Here is a 23,924-nt window from a genome sequence, read left to right as displayed (position 1 = left end):
ATCAGCCAGCCCACTGCAGCCCAGCTCGACACGCATGGCCCGCCCAAACTTATGTACCCAATTACGCGCACCTCCTTAGGGTGGGCCGGCCCGGCGACTGCGGCTGCCGCTCTACTGCTTCCATGCCACAGCCGGCTCTACCGAGAGTGGTGGAAGGGAGGACGTGGCCGGCGGGCGCAAGGGACGCGTGTGCCGGAAGACGGGGCGAGGTGGCGAGCTGCATGTGCTCATGCACGCCCAGCGACCAACGAATAGGCGCACGCACGGAGCTCGATGGACCACCTCTTCCACGCAGACGTTTCCGACGCATCCAGTGCGCAGCCGCCTCAGCCATGGACATGGGTGTCGCGAGTCAGCAGAAGCTGCCGGCCGAAGCTGGAGGGGCCGCGCCGGCGGCGGGAGCCGGCGCGGGAAGCAAGGCGGGCGGCGGCGGACGGAAGCACCTCTCCTCCATCGCCAACCACGTGCTCCGGCAATGTTCCCTGTGCGTGAGCTGTTCGTCGTCTCTTTTCGGTTTTGTTGATTTTGTACAGTTTTTGGTGGCTCCTGTGTCCTTTAAAAGGTAGACCATATTCAGCAAGTGCACAAGTTCAGTATTAGATCGTGTAGAACTATGGAAGCTGCAGACCACGCCAATTACAAGTTCAGAGGTTATTATCTTTTTCGGGATCGTTTCCTGTTATGTGAAAGCAATCTCGTTTGTCTATGTGTTTTGTCTGAATGTCAAATTGGTCAGAACAGCTCAAACTTGTTTGATGGTGATCTGAACTTTCGAAGTCTATGATGTGTCAGTAGCTTGGATATTAGTTATAAATGGGGAATCATTGTTCGGCTTGGGCGTTTTGCTGCTTTACTAGGGGGGGGGGGGGGGGACTTAACATGAACATGCCTATTTCTTATAAGTTTTGGTACTAATGTATGATTCTGCAACACAGGACATCGGACAGGAGTGTTAATGATTTGGTCGCAGACTTCGAGTTGGGTTTAAAGACTGCTGCAGTTGACAACTACTCAAGGAAACTAGTTGAGTTTTGTAGCCTTCAGGCCCTGCAAATCATCACGTCTCATGATATAGGAGAAAAGATAAGTGAGGGATCGCTTAGTCGATTCACTTTTGATATGATGCTAGCTTGGGAAACCCCCACTCCTTCGGATCAACAGATTACCATGGTTGGTAATTCAGCATATATATATATATATATGTATATATATATATATGTCACACATGAAAAATTGAAAATGCTTGAATCCTGAGCTTACTGACGTGCTAAATGCTACAGGAGAGCATAGCGAAAGAAAGGGAAGACAGAAAGGAGCCACTGGGAGCAAATGAAGCTGTGATGGGTGATGAGACTTCACTGTTCTATTCAGATATCATGCCTCTTCTTGTAAGCATGTCAAAGACATTACTGCTTACCAGTATATCATGGTCAATTTGTTCTAAGTCATGAATTGGTTAACAGGTGAATGAAGAGCCAACTGTTGGAGAAGAAGCATACGTGTGGTTTGGTTCTGTATTCCCTTTGGCTTGTGACGTGGTCAATGCTCGATTCACGTTTGAGGCTCTCACTGCTACCACAGTTAACAGGCTGCATTATCCTGCTTATGACAGATTCCTGAAAGAAATGGATAAGTATGCCGCCTGTTCCGCGATTGGATCAAATAATCTTTATTTACTAACATAATCTCAAATGTATAAAGCATAACGTTTTCGATTTTTTTTAGATCCTTCAAGTTCTTGCAAAACTTACCAACTCCAACTGGAATTGAATTTGCTGAAGACGAATTCATTTTGCACATGGAGGGGACAGCAGGAACACAAAGGGTAGTGAGGCATGTTGGAACCTCTAGTTGGCCTGGTAATCAATCTGACCACTTTGTTTCTTGATTCTGATTGCTTCCATTTTATATATTCTAGTACATCCATTTACTGGTTTCCTTCATTAACATACCGTAAACCTTAGTTTATCTTTACAATGCTTGGTGTTTTGGGTTATCTAGGTCGAGTGACTCTGACAAACAAGGCACTATATTTTGAGGCTTCTGGAAAAATTTCATACGAATCCGCTATCAAGGTTGATCTTTCAGACACTGAAATAGAACACCAAATTAACACGGCTTCAACAGGCCCTTTTGGCGTGCCTTTGTTTGACAAAGCCATTGTGTTTGAGTCACTGTGAGTTTAATCTTGCATAGACCTTTTTGGTGTTCATACATAGAGCTTAGACTCGCAGACCAATTTGACCTGAACCGTTCATCTGTGCAGATCTGAGCCTCTGGTTTTGGAGTTTCCCGAGATGACAAGCTCAACAAGGCGCGATATGTGGCTTACTCTGATAAGAGAAGTACTCTTTATTCACCGTTATATATCAATGTACAACATAGAATCTCCCGTTCACAAATGGGAGGTACACTCTAGAATTATATTGGGAGTAATAAGGCTCCATGCGGCAAGAGAGATGCTAAGGATGGCGCCGCCGCCTGCTTCCAGCTTTTTAGTGTTCTCACTGTATGATGACCTGCCTAAAGGTGATTTTGTACTTGAACAACTAGCGAGCAACCTGAAGCAGACCTCCACCATTACCCGATTGAGTGCATCCTATGTATTTAAGGGTTTAAGCAAATCTTATGTGATACCTTTGAGTGCGGAGATAGCAAAAGATCATGAGACAGATTCCAATGGCCACGAGCAGCCCCTGGCATCCCTAGAAAACAAGATTGATCAAGTGAAAGATGAGGCCAGGGAAGTCACCGCTGCCAATGCTGCCATTGAAGGGATGAGGGACGAAGGCATCACTGATAGCCTTCTCGTACTGGTGGTACGATCAATTCCTTAATGTTTACTTGGTGTGTTCGTTGCTCTTGTGCTGACTTAAACCAACATCCTGTTACTTCTATGCAGGGGTTGGTCAGTCCCATCGGCAAATTGCGTCCAGTGATCCAGCAGATAATCTCATGGGAAAGACCGCTTGTTACTGGCAGTATCCTTGCTGTAACATTGCTAACCATATACAAGTAAGACTCCACACATTACTAAAGTTGATCTTGGCCATGTAGCTAAAAACATTGGGGGTCAGACAATGTAACAGGAAACGTGATGTCCTTCTTTTTCCTCATGCAGTGAGTGGTTCGGTTATGTGTTAGCCGCATCCCTGATGCTGGCAGTTGGCATGATGGTTTGGGCTAGACAAAGAAAGATCGGCAAGATATGCTCGGAAGTGATCATCGATACTTCATCGGATAAGACAACAATGGAGAGCTTAGTGGAAGCACAACAAAGCCTGAAGAAAGTGCACGAGTACATCAAGACAGCAAACGTCGTCATCCTCAGGCTGTGGTCGATCGTGCTAGCGAGGTCGCCAAAGGTACCAGTGTAGTTGATTCACAGCTGTGGCTGCTTGATCCCTCTGCCATTTGGGTTGTTGGGCTACTGTGTTCTATGCCTTCTCTTCTGTCATGCGAAAAATGTGAAGCTCGTAAGTAACATTTCACCTTGCCTGTTCTGTTTGCACTTTGCAGCACACGGAGACAATGATATGGATGCTGACCGGGTCCGCGGTGGCGGTGGCCGCCATCCCGTTCAAATACATCCTGATCGGGGTGGCAGCAGGCGGCTTCGTGGCGAACACGAGGATCGTGAAGGCCATGTCAAACCCGCAGGGCAGCCGGCGGTGGAGGGAGTGGTGGGAGTCCATCCCCGCCGTCCCGGTTCGAACAGTTGACAAGAACGAGCTGTGAAAAAACTGAAAATAGCTTGACGAAACGGGTCAAAGCTCTTCGGCCAAGTGTTGCAATGCTCTACAGGCTACACCTTTGTGTATGCCTTGCAGTGAGACGGTGTGCGCTTCTGTATACTGATCTGTAAACAGTTGAGGACTTGCCAAAGAAACTTGATAGAGGCGGCTGTTGTTCAGGAATAAGCCATCAAGATGTGAGCTGAGAATAAGCCATTTCGGCAGTGGATATACTACTTAGCAAATACTGTACTTTCTACAGATGTGTTCACTTGTGTTTTCCTTCCCCTTCAAGACAGCTATCCATCATGCACGTTTGAAACTGGCTTTTGCGCATTGCAGCGCTAGCTGCAGTCCAAAGCTCATACGCTGATGCCTGCTTGTTTGTTGATGATGCCTTCTGGATCTACCTTTATGACCAAAGCTTTGGACCATTGCCTCCTTATGGTCATCAGAAACATGCTTTCTATTCCTGTACTCGATGGTCACTTAGCCAAAGGGGGGAAACGCGCACTCCCTGGTTCTGGCTAAAATTCCATGCTCTTTTTTACTCCGATAACGTTGAAATACCATGCTGAATCAGGCATTCCAATTGGTTGGGCACCGATTTTCAGCTGCACCTTTAACCAGCAACTCATGCCGGGATCAGGCATTTGCGCATCCAGATCGAGGAATTGAAGGAATTGACTTGACATGAGAAAGATATTTGTTGAGCACTTGAGCTGATGCGCCGTCCCGATCCAAACCCCGAGGCTTCGGTCCGCCGACGGATGAACAGCCGATGAACACGGCCACCCCACTCAACGCGGCATCACGACTAGCGGCGTCTCCCTGTCCCTGAGCAGGCAGCGGGAGGCGGGCATCACATCATCACGCCGACTCGCCGAGGTCTCCTTGCCGTCGGCGTCAATAAAAGCGAGAGGAGCCCTCCCGCTCTGGAAACCGCCAGCCCGATTCCCCAGCTCGCCCCCCACCTCAATTCCACCCCCCGCGGCGAGGCCCTCGCCGCGGGGCGCGCCCAACCCAAAACCCTAGCTCCCCCGACATCCGCGCCGCCGTCGACCCCGAGTCCTCGTCGCCGCGCGCTGCCCGGCCTCCCGCCCGCCCGCGGCTCCTTCGCCGCGCTCGCCGCTTGTCTCGGGGGGTAGGGGCGGGACGTCCTCGCGGATGCGCGCGGCCTGCTCGCGGACCTCGACGGCATCCCGCTCGCGCGCCGCGGCTCCTCCATGGACCTGCCCGATAGCGTGAGGGGAAAAGAGGAGGCGGCGCCGGGCCGCGAGGCTGGCGACCCCGAGGAGGCGGGGAACGAGTTCCAGCTCGTGACGCTTGGCAAGAAGAAGAAGAGGGCCAGCGGCCAGGAGGGTGGGAGTGCTGGCTCCGGCGCCGTCCTCGGTGCCGGGTCGGTGCGGGCGTTGACCAAGGACAAGGGAGCCGCGCCGGGGACGAAGCCGAAGGTGCCTTTCCATGATCCAAGCATTCCCCGGCCGCAGGATGTGTACAAAATCATAGTGGATAACTACAAACCGTTCGAGCATGTCTGGCTAGAGCGCAGCGAGGATGGCTCCCGACCTGTTCACCCGCTGGTCAGTGCTCTATTTCGTCCGTTAGTGAACCATTGTGTTGCCACTTTTCTATGGTCTGGCGTGGTCAATCAGAGTGGATGAGCTATGGGCTCCTTGATCAATATGTGAGACATGACTTGAGTAAATTGTTTTACATTGCTTTGTTAGTTGAGTCTTGGCTCTTGACCCAACACCTGTTTTCCTTTTAGAAGATTACAGGATTGCTCTATATGTGGTGTTTATCTTCTGTACTTATGCTGGGAAAACGTTGCTTGCATATATGTCCATGTACCGTAAGTGTTAATTTATTTTCTTGCAGGAAAAACTGCCTGTTGAACAGTTCGTCGACAGAAATGTTCCTGAGTCTGAACCAGTGAAGCCAGCTGATTTAGAGGATACACCATTTACGCTGGTTGAAGATCACAAAGGCTTGATGGAATTAGCTAAAAAGCTGAAGAGTGTAACTGAATTTGCTGTAAGCATTTGTGATAGACTTTTGTTCCAAATGAATCTATGTTATACTTACCTGCCACTTATGTTGTACTGAATACTGCGTATTTGTTCTGCTTTGCATGCATTTTTATTCGTTAAACTGTTAGCATGCTTTCCTAGACATTTGGCCTTGCAAACTTTATTCGTGCACTTAATTCTAAGTTAATTGCAGCCCTTGTTGTTGCTATATATGTTAGTGGTCGTGAAATTTACGTTGAGCTTGACTGTCTTATACTAGAACCATTGGGAAAAATCTTAAAACTAGATTGCTTTTCTAACAATTTGACAAAAGTGCCTATCACATGGATCATATTAGGGTCAAATATGAGAACTTATATTGTAGCATTCTATTTTGAAATTCAAATGAAACCAATATTTTATACTTCTTGTTCCGTCCTTATGATTTTTTGGTCGGAGGTTTCTTGTGTATGATAGATTGTTGCTTGTACTTTTTTTTTACTTCTTCCTTGTTGGGCACACTAATCTGGCTCTTCCTGGTTCCTGCCATGAATTACTTGCTGTAACCATGGTGGATATGTGAACAAGCTAAATGTTCCATGTTTTCTTTCTTCTTATTATACACCCTTTTATGTTCTAGACCATCTGGAATGAAACAGAACAACTTCTTAGGCCTTCATGATGTTAACAACTTATTACCTGATTTTTTTATTTTTCAGGTAGATTTGGAGCACAATCAATATAGGTCCTTTCAGGGTTTGACCTGCTTGATGCAGATTTCAACCAGAACAGAAGACTTCATTGTGGACACTCTTAAGCTTCGCATATACATCGGTCTCTACTTGCAAGAACCCTTTAAAGATCCAACCAAGAGAAAGGTTTTGAAGAACTTATGAATAGTGTCTGTCTATGCGCACTCAGATTTCTGGTTGCTAATTCGTTCTTGGTCAAATAGGTAATGCATGGTGCGGATCGTGATATAATGTGGCTCCAACGGGATTTCCACATCTATGTATGCAATCTATTTGACACAGGACAGGTAATTTTCAAATGAGGACCAATAATACCATGATAAGGCCTTCCACTTTGCTTGTTTCTGTATTATCCTCGAAACACTCATTTTGATGTTTAATAGACTGAAGCTTGATTTTTCTTCCCAACCCCAATCAGGCTTCTAGGGTCTTACAGATGGAGAGAAACAGCCTAGAGCACCTATTGCTTCACTTTTGTGGAGTGACAGCAAAGAAGGAGTATGACTCTACCCAATAAATTTATAAAGATACACTCTGACATCGCTTGTATCTTCAATGAAATTTGTTCTGATTAAAGGATACCTTCTTGTAGATATCAAAATGCAGACTGGAGGTCGAGGCCACTTCCTGAAGAAATGATCAAGTATTGTGCATATAAACTCTATCATGGGTTTCTTTTCTGTTGTGTTTGGTGCTGATTACTTTGGTCTACTCGTTTTTGTTATTGCCAACTTGTCGTCAATTATATGCAACTGATGTTACTGCTATCCAGGTATGCTAGAGAAGATACACACTATCTGCTGTACATATATGACTTAATGAAACAGAGACTACAAAGGGAGTCGACACCTGAAAATGATCTTCTTCTAGAGGTAAAACTCTTGTTTTTGTTTGGGTTCCCATCTTATATGTTGAGGTCATATGAGAGGGCACAGTTTGGAATTGTCCACCTCCTTGACCGAACCTTAAGTATAGCACTGCAGATTCCTAAAAGGAAATTTCTCTTTCATTAGATTTGGAACTGTGTGGCAGATAAAAATGCTGTTCTTCCATCCTATTAAAAATTTGCTATCTCTTTGTTACCCATGATCGTTGAATTGAATCAATCTTTATTTGGACTGACACGTATCAAATTGCATGCCGTGATGTGTAGTTTTTAGTTTTTTTATGAGAGTTTTGGTTACTGCAGGTTCATAAGCGCAGTAATGAAATTTGCTTACAGTTCTATGAAAAGGAGCTGCTGACTGATACATCCTATCTCCATATATATGGGTTTGAATGCTGCTTCCCTCGGTTCCTTCACTCGTTCTACAGTGTGCAGAAGTATATTCTTGTGTACCTATCTGGTTAACCAAGTATATAATTACAGGTTGCAGGAACATGAGCTGAATGCAAAACAGCTGGCTGTTGTTGCTGTAAGAACATACTTTATACATTCTCGCATGATTATTCTGCCTTGAATAGATCTAGAGATTTGTGACTGTTAGATACCAAATCTTGCTATGGACTGCTGATGATTTTGTTTAGAAAAATGTTTGCTAGACTTCATAATTTTTGGATGTTTTGACTTTCGTGAAGTCATAATTAAGACATCATTTTTGTAAACACAAAGTCAATGCATTTGCTCCACTGACCTAAAATTGCCCATTTTGTTTATGTATGTAAGATTATATTCTATCCAGTTTCTTCTATCAAAGTATTGCCTACATAATTGAACAGCCCCTATTTATTCTTGTTCCCCCTGTCTCAGGCTCTACATGAGTGGAGAGATCGTATAGCTCGTCAAGAAGATGAGAGCACTGGTTATGTATTGCCAAATAAGGCTTTAATTGAGATAGGTAATGCTATTTATTTAGATTGTTATGTTGCAAAACTAGATCTGTAACTTTGCAAAACTAGATCTGTAACTTTGCTAACTCTTCCATTGCTTCCATTTTTGACTTCAAAGCAAAGCAGATGCCTACAGATACTGTGCATTTAAAAAGAATAGTAAAATCAAAATATCCATTTGTTGAGAGCAGTCTCGACGAAATTGTATACACCGTCTGGAATGCGCTTGAATATTCTTACGCCTTTGAAGGAATAGCTGAGGAACTAAAGAAGGAACGGTTGGAACAGGTTTGTTAGGCTCAACTTCTGTGGATTTTATTTTTTGTTCGTTTGCTCTGAATGCTCTTAAGACTGCTAAGTTTGCACTGGTGCTTAAATATTTCTTTTGAAACCATTCCTTATCTTGTGCAGTTGGCATTGAAAAGTGTTCAGGCCAGTGATGAAACGACTATTCTGGATGCTGTGAGTGATAGGAGTAATACTGATCCAGCCGATCAGTCTTCTGTGGCTCCTTCATCAACTGCAAATGTCAATGTTGCTTCTGGCAGTGGGGCTGGTTTTATGAAGGAAACAGCTTTGATCGGCAGCATCCGCCTAGAGGACAATACTCGGACCATATCATCAACTAAGATTTTCGAGACCTTGTCAGGCCTGACCAGACCAATTAATAAGGATGTCCTGAGCAATAATAGATATCAGCAGGTAAGAAACATATCAAACAGCTTTGTGACTTTTATTATTATTCTGCATTTATATTGCTGCATTGTGTATGAGGCTCAGGCTGCTCAAGAACTGAAGAGACCCACTTTAGGAGCTTTAGGAAATTCAGCACCTGGAAGACAGACAGAAAATTTTGGAGGGTTTTCAAAGGAGCAGGTACAGGCAAACTATCCCTCTGAACAATGAAAATATTACACCATTCATTCTTAATACATGATTCTGTGTATCAATCCACTGTTTTTTGTTGAAATGTTGAAGAGTTGCAAACAATTTATACTTGGTTTGGTTCGTCAACTAGTAATGTTATTGTTCTTTTTTCCCATTTATTGTTCATGTTTTCAGTTTTGAAAGAAAGTCTATGCTATAGGTTAGCTTGAGTATTCTTACAATCTGTTTTTGTTGTTGGGTTTGCAATTTTGTTTACACTACTAAATTCTTGGTATGTTTATGTTTGTCCTCATCATTTTTGTGTATTGATTTTTCATGCCTGTATCATGTTTTGTGTTTAGATTTGTGTCTTGCTGTTCAGTTTCAGGGTGGGAGCAATGTGGAGAACTTTAGATCTTCTGTGCTTCCTTACCAGCAGTTTTCTGGTGGGGCGAAACATTCAGCTGCTATTGGCCCCACGGAATCATTTTATCCAAATACTGGAATGCAGAGTGATAATGCTTGGATTCAATCAACTCAGATGAATGAAGCGATGCAGCTGGGCAACGCGACTTACTACACACAGCTTCCGGGATATAGCACCGAAGTTGTAGGGAGCCATTATGAACCTGAAGGCATGCAGATGTCCAGCTACCTGTCAGGTTTTGAGCCCGCCTTTCAATCAGTAAGCCAAAGTACAGGAACAGGATTACCTCCTGGTAGAAATAAGGAAGGAAATTTCCAGAATCCGATGAGACGGCAATCTTACCCGCCTTCGGGTAACAGATATGATAGACCATACCAGTAGCTGCTCTGATGTATAGCAGAAGTAAAGGAAAAGATGGTCAAACAACATTGATCCTTACTGTGCAGAAATTGACTGTAGAGAGAGCAAAAACTTGGGCTGTTTTACTTGCCCTCTGAATGCCTCCCTGGATTTTCGGCGTCCGACTAACTCGAAGGTGAGAAACCAAACATTGACAGTAGATGCAGGGTATGGGAATTGCCATCATATTGGCTCATGTAACGGGACTAACAAACATGTGTTGTGGTTCTCTGGTGAATATTGGCTTTGCACAAAGTGGTATACTGTAATACTGGTAAAGTGTAGCTCCTGAATACAGAAGACCTTGAACACAAACAGCTTTGTTCTGTCATTTTTCCTTGTGCTATGTCTTTCGTTTTGTGCTGTCATATTTTTCTGTTGATTTTTTTTACGCGCGCTGCATTATCCAGTACTGCTTTCATTCGTGTGAAATTGTACAACCTGTGGGCTGTCAGCTGTGGCTATATTATCTAGCAAAAGTAAGGGTCCGTTCGTTTCCCTATCTAATGGGGCGAAACCTCTAAACTTTCTCCCCGCCGCCGCCCCCGTGCTCCTCCCGCCGCCCCTGCTCTCCCCGCCGCCGCCCCCGTGCTCCCCCGCCGCCGCGCGCCGCCGCCCCGCCCCCTGCTCCTCCCCCGCGCGCCGCCGCCGCCGCCCCTGCTCCTCCCCGCAAGCCGCGCCGCCGCCCCTGCTCCCGCCCGCGTGCTCCTCCCCCCGCGTGCGCGCGTTAGGCGCTCCGGCCGTGCCGTGGTTTTAGAGGCCGTAACGAACACCCCTCTAATATACCTCTAAAATGTTTATACCTCTAATTTATAGATGTATATTTTAGACCCCTCTGATGCGAAACGAACACACCCTAATTTCGTGCCTGCTGCGGTTTAGTGTGGGCATTGTGCATTCTCGCCTGAGGGCCTGTTCGTTTCCCACTCTCTAAACTTTAGACCCATCACATCAAAGAGAATCTTGCTATTTAGAAGCATTAAATAAAATATGTTTATAAATTTTTTTCACAGCTGTATGCTAATTCGCGAGACAAATTTAATGAGCCTAATTAATCCATAATTTGCCACAGTGATGCTACAGTAATTATTCGCTAATCATGGACTAATATACCTCATTAGATTCGTCTCGCGAATTAGCACTAGGGTTCTGCAATTAGTTTTGTAATTAGACTTTATTTAATACTTCAGTCTAGTAACCGGAAACGAACACACCCTGAATCAGTCTAGTACCAATCCTGACACGGGTAAATGGGCCACTGCCCAGCCGGCAGACTGGTGCAGGGACGTATCTAGTCGTGTTTGGTGCCCGTAATAAACTATAACTACTGCTGTACCGTCCACATAACAACGGCAATTCATGATCCATCAGTATTCTCTAAGTACTTTAGTACTCGTGTCTAAGATCTTGAGTTCAACCAAACGGTTAGCCCTGTGTATCAAGGCTATAGATCTTAGGCGTGCTCTCCGCCGTTCTGTTTGGCGTGTGGTTTGTTTGCAGGTCCGTAATTGAATCGACAACCAGTAGGAGCGTGCTGCGTTTCTTCTGCAAACGGCAACGCCTGTTCCAACAAGGCGTCCTAGAACATATTTGGTGGAAGATTTAGCAGCTAGCAAGGCAGCGAACTCCGGTCCGCGCAAGACACCAGAACCTGATGGGAGACGGCATCAAGAACTCTTCTACTGCACCCAAAGAAGGGAGATGGAAGATTAGCTCACTCATACCCCGGACTGCTGCATCCACTAGGATATCCAGTCTGGCCATCAACAGTTCAACCTCAGCACACAGAACTTGGGTCCAAATCGCCCTTTGGAGTTGGATCATTGATCGGTCACTCGGTCTATTTCTAGAGTGGCTAGGAGTTACATAGGACGAGCCCAAATCAAGCTTATGTAAGTATTCCCTCTATCCCCAATTAACAATCGCCGATAGTTTCCGTGCCTGAAGTTTGACTCCATTTGTAAAAAATACGTGAAATATTTGTATCTTCAAATAAATTTATTAAAAAAACTAAATTCCAATATCTATCTAATGATATTAATTATGTACCATTAATATTAATATTTTTTAATATATATTTAGTCAAAGTTGTTTCTCTGGAACCGAAAACTACATATATTTAGGAGAGAGTATTTTATGGGTTTGTTTGGTTAGCTGTATATCTTGTCTTGGCCTGTATTAAGATTTTATTTGGATGGTTGCATTGCTCCCTTAGCTACATTTTTATAGTTAGATTGGGACCAAAAATTGGCCAGCTAGGGCGCTATGCAGCCTGCACAACTAGAGACAAACCTCATTTGCGTTTCCCACTATACAGACCGTACATAGCCATTTGCACAACCAGAGCCTGGCTAATGGGTGTATTCAGACCGCCAACACATCCAAACCTGCACTATGCAAACTGGATAGGCCTTTATGCAGCCTACCAATTACAACCTTATGGAATTGAGCCACCCAGATCCAATAGGTTGCCAACACAAACTTGGAGAAACCAGCAGAGGTCTGCTCAAGGTTTGCAACCTGAGTAGTCACGTTGCCCATCGCCGCAAGGACATTTCCGGCAAGCTCATCGCTACCACTACAACCCGAGCGGGCCACCAACCCAAAGGCAAAGGCATCGGCTTTGCTTCATCGCGAGGCGCACCAACCCCCGGATTCTGACACCTCCTCTCCCCACTCCTATAGATCCCGTCCCCTTTCCCATTGGCACCGAGCAACCCAAAACCCTTCTCCTCTCCTCTCCCACCCACGATGGCCGCCGCCGCCGCCGCCACGTCCACTGCTCACTCACTCCTCCTCCAGCGCCCCGCCGCGCCGAGGGCGCCCGCCGCCACCGCCTCCTCCCTGCGCCTCCCGGCGCGCTCCGCCAAGATCTCTTGCACGGCGGTGGCGGCGCCGTCCGCGTCCTCCCCCGTCACGGGCGCCGGGGACCGGGGCGTCTACAACTTCGCGGCGGGCCCGGCGACGCTCCCGCTCAACGTCCTCAAGCGGGCGCAGGCGGAGCTCGTCGACTACCACGGCTCCGGGATGAGCATCATGGAGATGAGCCACCGCGGGAAGGAGTTCGACGCCGCCATCAAGAAGGCCGAGGCCGACCTGCGCGCGCTCCTCGCGGTGCCCGACACCCACGCCGTGCTCTTCCTCCAGGGCGGCGCCACCACGCAGTTCGCCGCCGTGCCGCTCAACCTCTGCGCCGGCCCCTCCGACCCCGCCGACTTCGTCGTCTCGGGGTCCTGGAGCGACAAGGCCTTCAAGGAGGCCAAGAAGTTCTCCGCCGCCTCCGTCGCCTGGTCCGGCAAGGACGGCAAGTACACCGCCCTCCCGCCCTTCGACGACATCAAGCAGAACCCGGAGGCCAGGTTCCTCCACATCTGCTCCAACGAGACCATCCACGGCGTCGAGTTCAAGGACTACCCGGAGCCCCGGAACAAGTCCGGCATCCTCGTCGCCGACATGTCCTCCAACTTCTGCTCCAAGCCCGTCGACGTCTCCCGCTTCGGCGTCATCTACGCCGGCGCGCAGAAGAACGTCGGCCCCTCGGGGGTCACCATCGCCATCGTGCGCAAGGACCTCATCGGCAACGCGCAGCCCATCACACCGGTCATGCTTGACTTCAAGACGCACGCCGACAACGCCTCGCTCTACAACACCCCGCCCTGCTTCGCCATCTACATCTGTGGCCTCGTCTTCGAGGACTTGCTCGCGCAGGGCGGCCTTGCGGAGGTCGAGAAGAAGAACGCCTACAAGGCTGGCATCCTGTACGACACTATTGACGCCAGCGGCGGGTACTACATCTGCCCCGTGGAGAAGTCAGTGCGGTCGCTGATGAACGTGCCCTTCACTCTGGCCAAGGGGCCGGACTTTGAGAAGCAATTCATCGCTGAGGCGGCCAAGGAGGGCATGGTGCAGCTCAAGGGGCACAGGTCAGTTGGTGGAGTGCGCGCATCCATCTACAATGCCATGCCGCTTGCCGGCGTGGAGAAGCTTGTCGCGTTCATGAAGGATTTCCAAGCTAGGAACCCTTGAGTGGCTTGGGCTTATGATCATTTGGTAATGCTACTATTTAGCAGGATGTTTTGTTCTTCATAACATAAGTGAGCTCTGTGCAGGAGCTGCTTTGCGCATTTGTGATCCGTCTGTAGTATTAGTGGCGTAGTAACTATTTTGCAATATTTCTTTTCACTTTTTGGTGTTCGTGGAATTCCATTCCATGGCCACCATTGTTGTTGGAATGTGTTTTGCTGGGAATAAGGAATAAGGTAGACGGTCAGTTATCTCTAGAGCCGGTGATGCTGTTGTATCATTCAGACTTCTCAGAGCTTATAAAACACTAATAATTGAAAGGTTGGTTGGTTTTTGCCTCTCAAATGAAGCAATTTTTGCTGGTTTCTTTTCTGATCTTCTTCAGAGACAGACTTTGCTAAGATTCTGGTGGAAAATCTGTGGATCGGGCGTATGTATCCATAGCTGTTGCTTTCGGGTAGGTTGGTCTATGTTGATGAGTAAGCACAGACCACACTGCCCTGTATCTGATTTCGTGTTTATTTGAGAAAAGATCAATTAAGGTTGGTAGCCACTAACCAGTGAGCACTCCAGAGATTGGTGATGAAGTATCTTAGCTGGTTCCTGTGTCGTTGTCTTACCGATTCATTCACTAAGCTGATAGCATGCCAAGTCTGTTACAGTACTGCTCCCCTTCGTCCTAAATTATTAGTCATTTCAATTTTTCTATAGTTTGCACTGTACATCTATATATTTATATATTTATGTTTAGGTCTACAGTAAAGTCTATAAATTTCTACAAATTTAAAAAAATTAAAATAATTAATAATTTAATTTGAAACTGAGGGATTGTAGTTCTCCAATCGATGCTCGATTCTAATTCGAGTTTCTACAGTCAGGTTTAGTTGTTAATCATGTCACGTGGTTATTTTTGAACTAGCCGTCAGGATATGTATCAATCCCCCGTTGATGTCTTGTTTATTCTGAGAGAGACGTGAAGAATCTGAAGGCCAAAGTAGAGTGCATACTTTTCTGATTCCCTGGGTGGAGGTCCATTGACAAGCCTGAAGAGTATTATATTACGGACAAAACCACTTGGATGCCATTATGTCATCCATGATTCATGTCCCTGGAGCCTTCGTTTGGAATTGTTAATCTACTCAGCCGTGTGGGAAGGCAGCTCTATGGTTTCCTGGTGCTAGGTGTGTCTGCACCTGCGGTTCTGATGAATCATGAATGAGAGTTTGGACTGTAAAGGGCGAACGGGTTCGGAAGATGACCATTTTTTAGTGCTGAAATTGCTAGTGAGTCTGCTTGCTAGCAAAAAGCATTGTGCCTCTGCAGTTCTCTTTCATGCTTGTAGCAGGGAGTTAGACTAAGAGGACATGTTTGCCTGGAACACCTACTGCATTTTATGATTTTTTTTAATACTATAAACCATAGAATCGCGTACAAAGTCAACGGTTGAGGAGAACGGGCACTGCACAGCACTGCTCTAGAGTTTATTCTTTTCAGTTTTTCTGGACGAGCCACGAGTGCGCTTTGTTTATGGGTCGTCGTAAGACAAATGGGCCCATTAGCCCATTATCATCACGCGGAAGACAAAAACCAGCCCAACATCTTCATTGGCCGCCCATGCCAGACGGGCTGTAGCCAAACGAAAACGCGGATTAACCGCTGCCCTCTGCGTAAATCGCAAGCGGAGCGTCCGCTTGAAAGCTAAGCTAAACAAATCGCTCGCAGGCCGTGGCAGTATAAACCCTTCCCAAATCAACAGGGGGAGAGGCAAAAAACACGCGAACCGACTAGCCCTGCTTCCTCTGTTTCCCCTTCTCCTCCTCCCCCGATTGCTCTCGATCTGCCAGCGCGCGACACCATGGCCGACAAGGCCTCTCCGGAGAAGAAGTCGTGGGCCGACGTCGAGGAGGAGGAGGAGGCCAAGGCCAAGGCGGAGGCGGCGGCGGCGGCGGCGGCGGCGGCGGCCTCGTCCTCCTCGACCTCCGAGCCGGCGGTGGAGGCGCAGGCCAAGCAGATCGAGTCGCTCTCCCTCGCCCCGCCTGAGGATGACGCCGCCGGCGAGGAAGGCCCGCCTCTCCTCGATGACTCCGACGACGCGCAAATCCAAGCCGTACGCCCCCCGTGCCCGTCCCATACGCCCGCCGGCGCTAGCCCTAGCCAGTCTCGCTTGCTTCGGGTTGCTGATTGATTGGTGTGATTCTCATTTCGCTGCCTTACAGGTGACTTCGGGCGGCACGGTGTACGAGTCGGCCACCACGTTCGAGGATCTGAAGCTGTCGCCGGAGCTGCTCAAAGGGCTGCACGACGAGATGGGCTTCAGCCGCCCGAGCAAGATCCAGGCGATCACCCTCCCCATGATCCTCACGCCGCCCTACAAGGACCTCGTCGCGCAGGCGCACAACGGCTCCGGCAAGACCACCTGCTTTGTCCTCGGCATGCTCAGCCGAGTCGATCCCAATCGCAGGATCCCCCAGGCCATCTGCATTTGCCCGACTAGGGAGCTCGCGCAGCAGGTATTTTAACACTCTGTACTTCACATATTTGTAGTGTGATCCCTGAGGGTTGTAATCGTATGGAACTATGTAATTTCTAATGCTGAATTTGTTTGATTGAACTGTGCAGAATAAGGCAGTTCTGATGAGGATGGGCAAGTTTACTGGCATTACATGTGCCTGTGCAATCCCACCAGCTCAAAAGGATTATGTGCCGGTCTCTAAAATGCCGCCAATTAATGACCAGATTGTGATTGGCACATCTGGGACACTCATCAAGTGGATTACCAATAAGAAGGTGGCCACAAGGGAGATCAAGATACTTGTGTTTGATGAGGCGGATCATATGCTTGCTGAGGTATGTTTGATTTCCTTTGTGATTTGGTGGTCACTGCAACTCGTATGATAGTTCCTAGGGTTTTTGGGTATCTAATAGCTGTTAGTTAGTGGCTCTAGGGTTGTCAGTATTAAAAAGGTCACACTGCTGTTAGTTGTTAGGGTCTCAGGGAGGTAAAACGTTTTTACTGATCTGGTATGATTGATTGTAATCTGAGTGATGCATCAAGAAGCATACCAAGTTTTTCTAATTATCCTTCTTAAAACTGGCAGCTACATTATGCCAAGATCAAGTAATCATCACAGTAGAGGAAAGTAATGACATGTTTACCATGATTGGTAGTTGCTGCGATGTTGCGCTGTTTTCAATATATAGTTATTTGTTTATGCATCCTCACCATGCGGAGCAGGTTATTTTATCCTGTCCTGATACAAACCATAATTCTAGCCTTTACAAGAATTACAAGAGTGTAATTCTGGCATAATGAATTTTGGCCTTTACAAGAGTGTTTTATGTTCAGAAAACCCTGTTCATGTCTAGTACTTTAGTTTATCGTGTGGCACTTTCTTTCAATGATTGAGGCTGTGTTCACAAGTTGGTCAGTTGCTCATAACATCGTCTTCTTATGTACATGATTTTTAGTCCATGACCATGTGATGTCTATCTTGTAAATTGGCAGTCTTTACAAATTTAAGTAGTCCAGTTTGTCATAGTGGCGAATGCCTTCTTGCAGGATGGCTTTAGGAGTGATTCTGAAAGGATAATGAGGGATATACAAAGAAGTGCTGGTGGTTGTCAGGTAATTCTTTCTAGTCTCTTAACTTCTTTCTTATCACATGAAACAGCTTGTGTGTGACTTAAGATGCTTTGATCAAAATCATGTGTATGTCGTAAGACGACACCAATACCCTCGGAAGGTGTCAAGGGAAACAATCCTACCCTAGGGAAACAACCTTTCCCTATACTTCTGCATGGGTTCATATAGTTTCTTATGGGAGGATCTTATATGTTATAGCTATTAGCTAATGCTATAGGCAGGGCTTATTATTGGAAAGCGTCATTCATGAATGCAGTTTTTTCGCTTTAGAAGATATCAGGGAGGTATTAGAGGGAACAACCTTTTCTTATGCTTCATAGTTTCTTAGGATCTTATAAATTGCTAATGGTAAAAACATGGCATTTCCTTCACAGTTTGTCACAGTTGGCATTTCCTTCAATTTTTAATCTGGGCGTGCATTGGTCATTTTTTATGTTGCTAGAATTAAATTTTGTTTCTCTCTACTTTGGGATATTCTTATATAATTTATTATTAGAGAATTTTTACATGTTGCTAAACTATGCCATTTACTTCAGTTTTTCACTAGCCAGTAATGATAGGTCGTATATATGGAGTTTCCTGTAACTATTACCATCAATTAGACTCCGTGCCTACCCATACGACATCAATGTATTGTTGTTAGATGTGTTTGTTTATCCGATTATGGAGCTATTTTTAAAATTTAGTTATTCTCTCAGGTGCTTCTCTTTTCTGCAACCTTCAATGAGAGGGTGAAAGATTTTGTAACAAAGGTCATTAAGGATGGAAATCAAATATTCGTGAAGAAGGAAGAGCTTACTTTGGAAAAAGTAAAGCAATACAAAGTTCAAGTCCCTGACGAGGCGGCCAAAATAGAGGTCATAAGGGACAAGATCTTTGAGTTTGGACAAAAAGTTGGCCAGGTTATCATCTTTGTTAGAACAAAGCAAAGTACTAAGAATGTTCACAATGCTTTGACGAGAGAGGACTACGTGTGCTCCTCAATTCAAGGATCCCTTGACCAAGGAGAGAGGGAAAAGATTATACAGGAATTCAAGGATGGGTACACCAAGGTTCTTATCTCAACTGATGTTCTTGCTCGTGGTTTTGACCAAGCACAGGTACATATGTGTGGTACTTTTCTTTATACTGCAGTAAAATTTTATCACCGGCTAACTTTGTTCCTTTGAAAGGTTAACCTGGTCATCAACTATGACATGCCAATCAAATTTGGTACAAGAGATGAACCTGATTATGAGGTGTACTTGCACAGAATTGGCAGAGCTGGGCGCTTTGGCCGAAAAGGTAATTTTGTATCTATTCTTCCTTCTACAATTGTATTACATACTTGGCCAGTTTTGGATTGAATCACAGGCAGCAACTAAGTATGGTGATTCACATTGTAGCAGATAATCATGGTATCATTACGAATGGAATGAAATAAGGATCATGCTAATTGGACTAAATCTGTGTGGCTCTGTCCATGATAAGCAACCATGCTGCCTTTTGTCAAGCCATGTCTGATTGTTTTAGCTTGAACTTGAATTTACACCTGTATGCGAGAAATAGTGTTCCTGTGAATCCTATATTCCTATTATAAAGTTTATTAATAAAAAAATCATATGTTTCGATGATGATAATATGGATTAGCCATTAGCAGCTTTTGTCAACAATGGAGATCCTTTTCTCTAGAGATTTTAGCTTCCATTGATTGTATCTTTGGCATACTATAAGAAGCCCTTTAAAATAGGTTAATCATGATGAAAAAAAGTATCAGAACCTTTCTAATTAACACGGTGCATATTGTATATATATAGTTTAATATTGCTAACTGTGAATCGTTGCTGGTGACAGGTGCTGTGTTCAACTTCCTGTGTGGTGAAACAGATAATGTTGTGATGAAAAAGATTGAGAACTACTTCCAGCACCAAGTACCTGAGGTATGTTATTGATATCTTGTGTATGCTTCTTGTATCTTGTGCTATTAAGTATATACTTACCATAACTTGTTAATTTTAGGTGCGAAATTGGAAAAACGAGGAAAATTTTGAGACTGCTCTCAAGGATGCAGGTTTACTATGAGTAACCTCAGAAACATGGCTAGCTGTTGCGCTCTCCCAATCAGGACAATTCGCTGGTGATTGTTTGCCGAGCCAGCTGCCTGCTCCTCCTCATCATGGTGTTAGCTTTGTTTAGGCGGTCGAAAGTTCTGTATGGAGTTTTGTGGATTATGTTAAAAGACTCGCTTATACACAGCAGAGTTTTTCTTTGCCGATCTACTATTTGGTGGAGTAGCGCCAGTTATCAGCTTTTACCATTTGAAACTGTAAATCCAGTTAAACAGTAAATTGTCTTGTGGTTGATATGCGCCAATTCTGAGGTTGTTGAACACATGTATACCTCATGTCAGTGCCCCCTCAATGTATCACTATCATCAGTGTACACATCAGATCAGTATTTGATCCGAGTGTGCTGATGTTGTTTCCTGTGCTGCAGGCTCCGCCTGTGACGTGGGCGACTGCAACCTGCTTGTCACGGGAAGAACGATCCTGTATAAATTTATAAATTTATCTCACTGGATGACTGTCAGTCTGGCACCAGGGCAATTACAGTAGACCGAGACCCATCAACATGTATACGAGAATGTACATGACGAGCCACTCGATTCATGACGAGCCACTCGATTCAGTAATTCTGTTCAGCACAAAATGAAAGAAAAATGGAGCTACAAGTTGTCGTGCTCGATGACCTGCGCCGCCCTCCACTCCTCGCCGGGGTTGACGACGACGGGCACCAGCATGGACGCCGGCCCCGTGCACAGGAAGTAGTCCGAACCGAACTTCTCGTACATGCCTCCCGGGCTGCTCAGGTACATGTCCTCGAACCCCATCCTCACCAACCTGAACCCCAGCCCGCTATACTGCAAGATGCAATCAAACGCACGTATCAAGAAATTTATTTGCTTCAGCATCGAGAGCAATTCGTGAGAACAATGTGATAATCTGCTCTAAATGAAGATGATGGGGGCCATGGGGGACAGAAGGTGTGTTTTTGGTTGGAAACTTGCCTGATCGATGGTGGTGAACTTGGATGGCGCGGTGCTGTAGATGCGCTTCTTCCTCTCCTCCGGCGGCGCGGCGTACACCCGGCTCACCTTCTTCTTGAGAATGGTGTATTGGTCCTCCTCGACGGTCCAGACCCCCTGCCGGGGCTCCTCGCCGCCGCCGAAGAACCAGCCGGGGTCCTCCCGCTTCATGGCCTCGGCCGGGGAGAGGAGGCTGAAGCCGGCGGCCGGCGGCGGGTGGGAGCAGTAGGGGCAGCCCCGGAGGCCCTCCACGGCCGTGCCGCCCCGCTTGTCGAACTTGATGTGGCTCAGCATCGCGCTCGTCAGCTCCACCGGCTTGGTGCCCGTGTTCCGGACGATCACCGCCGTCGCCATGCTCAGAGGGTACAGCGTCACCACGTACGAGATGTCCAGCTTCCCCTTGGTGCACCCCAGCTCCACCTGCAACCACAGGATAGATGTGTCACTGAGAAAAAAAAATGCTCGACGAGATGTCTAACACTCAGGGAAATTGTTGTAAAATTTATACATGTCGGACACAAATCATTACAGTTTTGGATAATTTCTTCTCTTTGTAAGGTTAAGTTTGAAATTGAGCAAATCCCTCTTCTAAAATCGTATTACTCCAAAATCAAATCGATATACACAAGTAAAATTGCAGTCTCCAGTTGTGCATCCATCACCTAAAAGAAGAAGAAGAAAACAATAAAAGGTACCTGCACTGCATCGTAGGAGTCAGAATCCACATCCTTGATGGCCCAGGCGGAGCCGTCGATCAGCGACTGGGCGCCGCCCGACGAGGACACCTCGTTGAGCACGAGCCCGACGCCGCCCTTCGCCTTGGCGGGGTCACCGCCGGGGTCCGCCACGGTGTGCAGCACCTCCCTGCACCCGTCGTCCTTCCAGTACACCTTGGGCCTGTACGACGTGACAAGGCCGTCGCCGAGCCGGAGGTGCAGGGAGCTGCCGTTCCTCACGCTCAGCTCCGCCGTGGAGGCCCCGCCGGCCGGGTCGGCGACGAACTTGAGGCCCTTCCGCCCGAACGACTCCTCCAGGGACTGTGCGGTCGTGGTCGCCGCGACGGCGGCGGCGGCGGCGCGCACGGTAGTGGCCCGGCGCGCGCAGGACGGGAGGCGGAGCGGGAGGATGGAGGAGGTGGCCATTGGAGCGGGAGTGGAATGGAGTGGAGTGAGAGGGATGGGAGAGGAGGAGGAGCGGGAATCCCTCGAGACGCGAGGAGGCGTTCACTGCAGCCTCATATCCAGGATACATTATCGGTTTCTCCTTGTCGTGTCCTTCCTCTCACTCTTTTTCGTGCTCTTTTTTGAAAAGATTTTCCGTGCTCTTTTGAGCCGAGATATTACTAACGCGCTCCGCCGCGCTTGTATAGCTGATGCGTGATAAAAATAAATAAATGAGCATAGATGTTAAGATATTTTGCATCTACACAGGGATTGTGGATTGTCATTTTGTCAAACTTCATCTTTTTTTAGTATTAAGTATGATTTAATTTGAAAGATAGGAATGAATAGTTTCTCATCATTTTATTAGAAGAGCAACAATTAAAACATAGAAAAAAGGTACGCAATAATGTTTATGAACGCATGCATCTTTCCTGCCTCACAGTCAACAACTCCTTAAATACTAGAAATGGGTGCAACTTTACCGCCCAGCATTCGTATTTCATGTCGTTGGATTGTACTTGATACAGACTTTAGTTCTGTGTGCACCGAGTAGTAATTATTTTAAATGTAGTCATAGTATGCAGCCCGTTATTATACATGGTCTATATTTTGAACTCTCGTAGGATATTATTTTTGTATGGAAATGGAACTATCTTTTTTGTTATATTTAGTATTTTTGGTTATCATTTATTTTAAAAGTTTGTTCTGTAGCAAAGTTTTAGGTTTTGAAATTTTGAGCAATTTTTATATTTAAAACTTTTTGACGTAAAGACGTTTCGGTGTCTGAATTTTATGCGGGTGAATTGTAAAAGCACTTTGAATTTGAAATTGTACTATATAGTAAAGCTGTAGTTTTTGAAATTCTGAGCAACTTTTGTATTGAACACTTTTTAATTTAAAGATACTTTGGTATCCTATTGTAGGTATAATGGATTGCATGCAAGCATTTTGAATTTTAAAATTTGCTCTATGATGAAGTTGTAATTTTTGAATTTTTGATCAAATTCTTTATTGAACAACTTTTGATTTCAACATGTTTTGATGTTCAAATTATACCTATAATGTTGCTCGTGTAGAAGTAACGGATGGAACAGGTTGTGGTTTGATTTAATTAAAATTCGAGGGTTTTTCAAAAAAAATTCCTGAGAGAGGACTAGGACGGCGGGTTGATTTTATGGAAACTTAAGGTTTTCTTTCAAATTTCCCTTAACTGGGAAGGTTGGACTGGAGGTTGATTTTGAGAAAAGCGGTGGGTTTTTTCGCAAAATTACTTGAGAGAGGAGGCTGGACTGCATGTTGATTTCTCAAAAGTTCAAGGGTCTTTTTGCAAAATGGTCGGGACTTGCACAATCTAGCCCGTCCACCTGGCCGATCCGACGGCCAGAAATTGCCCGTGAAGTGGCCACTCACTTCGGCCACCTTTTGGTGCGGAAATCGTATATAGAGATTGAGCAAAGAAAGGGTTACAGTAAATTTCACACCGCTGTAAAGGAATAGTTTTTGTTGATATTGCTTTGCGATTGAAATAGAAACACACAATCATTGTCTTTTGATAAGCACTTAACAATATACAACCATTTTTTAATTGCATATGGAATCTATAAAACATTATAATGGAATAATAGCTTTTCTTAGACACCGACCATTAACATGAATAACCATGGACCTAATAACCCTGAATGGAAAATTGACAAAGCCTCTATCTTCTAAGAAGCTGCAAATTACATTGTATAGCAACAATGATTAATTTTGATTTTGGCAATACATGAAGAGTAACTAAGATGATCCAAATATTTTTCATATAACACAGTACATGTAAATGTCTACCTCCACTTGGCGCACTTCACCACCAATGCGACTGCCATGCCGGTCTTCCTCCGCTTGACGCGCTTCACCACCACCGCGGCCGCCTTGCCTTCTTCATTGCTAGCCTTGCTCCGCTTGGCGTGCTCGTTGAAGGCATGTGACACCAGCTTCTTCATCTTATTCCCAAGCCTCACGAAGTGTTCG

General features: G+C 45.9%; 5 protein-coding genes across 8 annotated transcripts; 4 read left to right on the top strand and 1 right to left on the bottom strand.

The window, feature by feature from the left end:
* The first annotated feature begins 332 nt into the window (after positions 1–332).
* On the top strand, positions 333–3,738 carry LOC112873417. The gene is made up of 10 exons (XM_025936374.1): positions 333–484; positions 936–1,170; positions 1,281–1,388; positions 1,464–1,633; positions 1,726–1,859; positions 2,002–2,176; positions 2,267–2,819; positions 2,903–3,015; positions 3,122–3,365; positions 3,520–3,738. Exons 1-10 carry the CDS (start codon positions 333–335, stop codon positions 3,736–3,738), a joined length of 2,103 nt encoding a protein of 700 aa, XP_025792159.1.
* Positions 3,739–4,458: 720 nt separating this feature from the next.
* LOC112877320 (protein RRP6-like 1) lies at positions 4,459–10,367 on the top strand. 4 transcript variants are annotated; one of them, XM_025941602.1, is made up of 14 exons: positions 4,459–5,317; positions 5,616–5,771; positions 6,466–6,624; positions 6,702–6,785; positions 6,917–6,996; positions 7,091–7,141; positions 7,271–7,370; positions 7,688–7,770; positions 7,868–7,913; positions 8,249–8,336; positions 8,447–8,616; positions 8,740–9,030; positions 9,103–9,204; positions 9,584–10,367. In XM_025941602.1, the coding sequence occupies exons 1-14, from the start codon at positions 4,961–4,963 to the stop codon at positions 10,001–10,003; spliced, it is 2,187 nt and encodes a 728-aa protein (XP_025797387.1). In that variant the 5' UTR covers positions 4,459–4,960; the 3' UTR covers positions 10,004–10,367. The 4 variants fall into 4 exon arrangements, with proteins under 4 accessions (XP_025797387.1, XP_025797388.1, XP_025797384.1 ...); XM_025941603.1 differs by having other exon boundaries at positions 4,461–5,317; positions 9,109–9,204; XM_025941599.1 differs by having other exon boundaries at positions 4,464–5,317; positions 9,578–10,367.
* Positions 10,368–12,630: 2,263 nt separating this feature from the next.
* Positions 12,631–14,389, top strand: LOC112877325 (phosphoserine aminotransferase 1, chloroplastic-like). Its single transcript, XM_025941611.1, has one exon. It carries the CDS (start codon positions 12,773–12,775, stop codon positions 14,045–14,047), a length of 1,275 nt encoding a protein of 424 aa, XP_025797396.1. The 5' UTR covers positions 12,631–12,772; the 3' UTR covers positions 14,048–14,389.
* Positions 14,390–15,761: 1,372 nt separating this feature from the next.
* LOC112877322 (DEAD-box ATP-dependent RNA helicase 38) lies at positions 15,762–20,057 on the top strand. Its single transcript, XM_025941608.1, has 8 exons — positions 15,762–16,151; positions 16,261–16,554; positions 16,664–16,891; positions 17,604–17,669; positions 18,386–18,787; positions 18,860–18,971; positions 19,521–19,606; positions 19,686–20,057. Exons 1-8 carry the CDS (start codon positions 15,900–15,902, stop codon positions 19,746–19,748), a joined length of 1,503 nt encoding a protein of 500 aa, XP_025797393.1. The 5' UTR covers positions 15,762–15,899; the 3' UTR covers positions 19,749–20,057.
* Positions 20,058–20,218: 161 nt separating this feature from the next.
* Positions 20,219–21,945, bottom strand: LOC112877328 (photosynthetic NDH subunit of subcomplex B 2, chloroplastic). Its single transcript, XM_025941615.1, has 3 exons — positions 21,447–21,945; positions 20,734–21,171; positions 20,219–20,586 (listed from the first exon to the last, which is right to left on the bottom strand). The coding sequence occupies exons 1-3, from the start codon at positions 21,891–21,893 to the stop codon at positions 20,392–20,394; spliced, it is 1,080 nt and encodes a 359-aa protein (XP_025797400.1). The 5' UTR covers positions 21,894–21,945; the 3' UTR covers positions 20,219–20,391.
* Positions 21,946–23,924: the final 1,979 nt, after the last annotated feature.

The sequence above is a fragment of the Panicum hallii genome, chromosome 9, assembly GCF_002211085.1.
Source record: "Panicum hallii strain FIL2 chromosome 9, PHallii_v3.1, whole genome shotgun sequence".
NCBI classification, from domain to species: Eukaryota; Viridiplantae; Streptophyta; class Magnoliopsida; order Poales; family Poaceae; genus Panicum; species Panicum hallii.
This window is presented reverse-complemented; position numbering and strand designations above follow the sequence as displayed.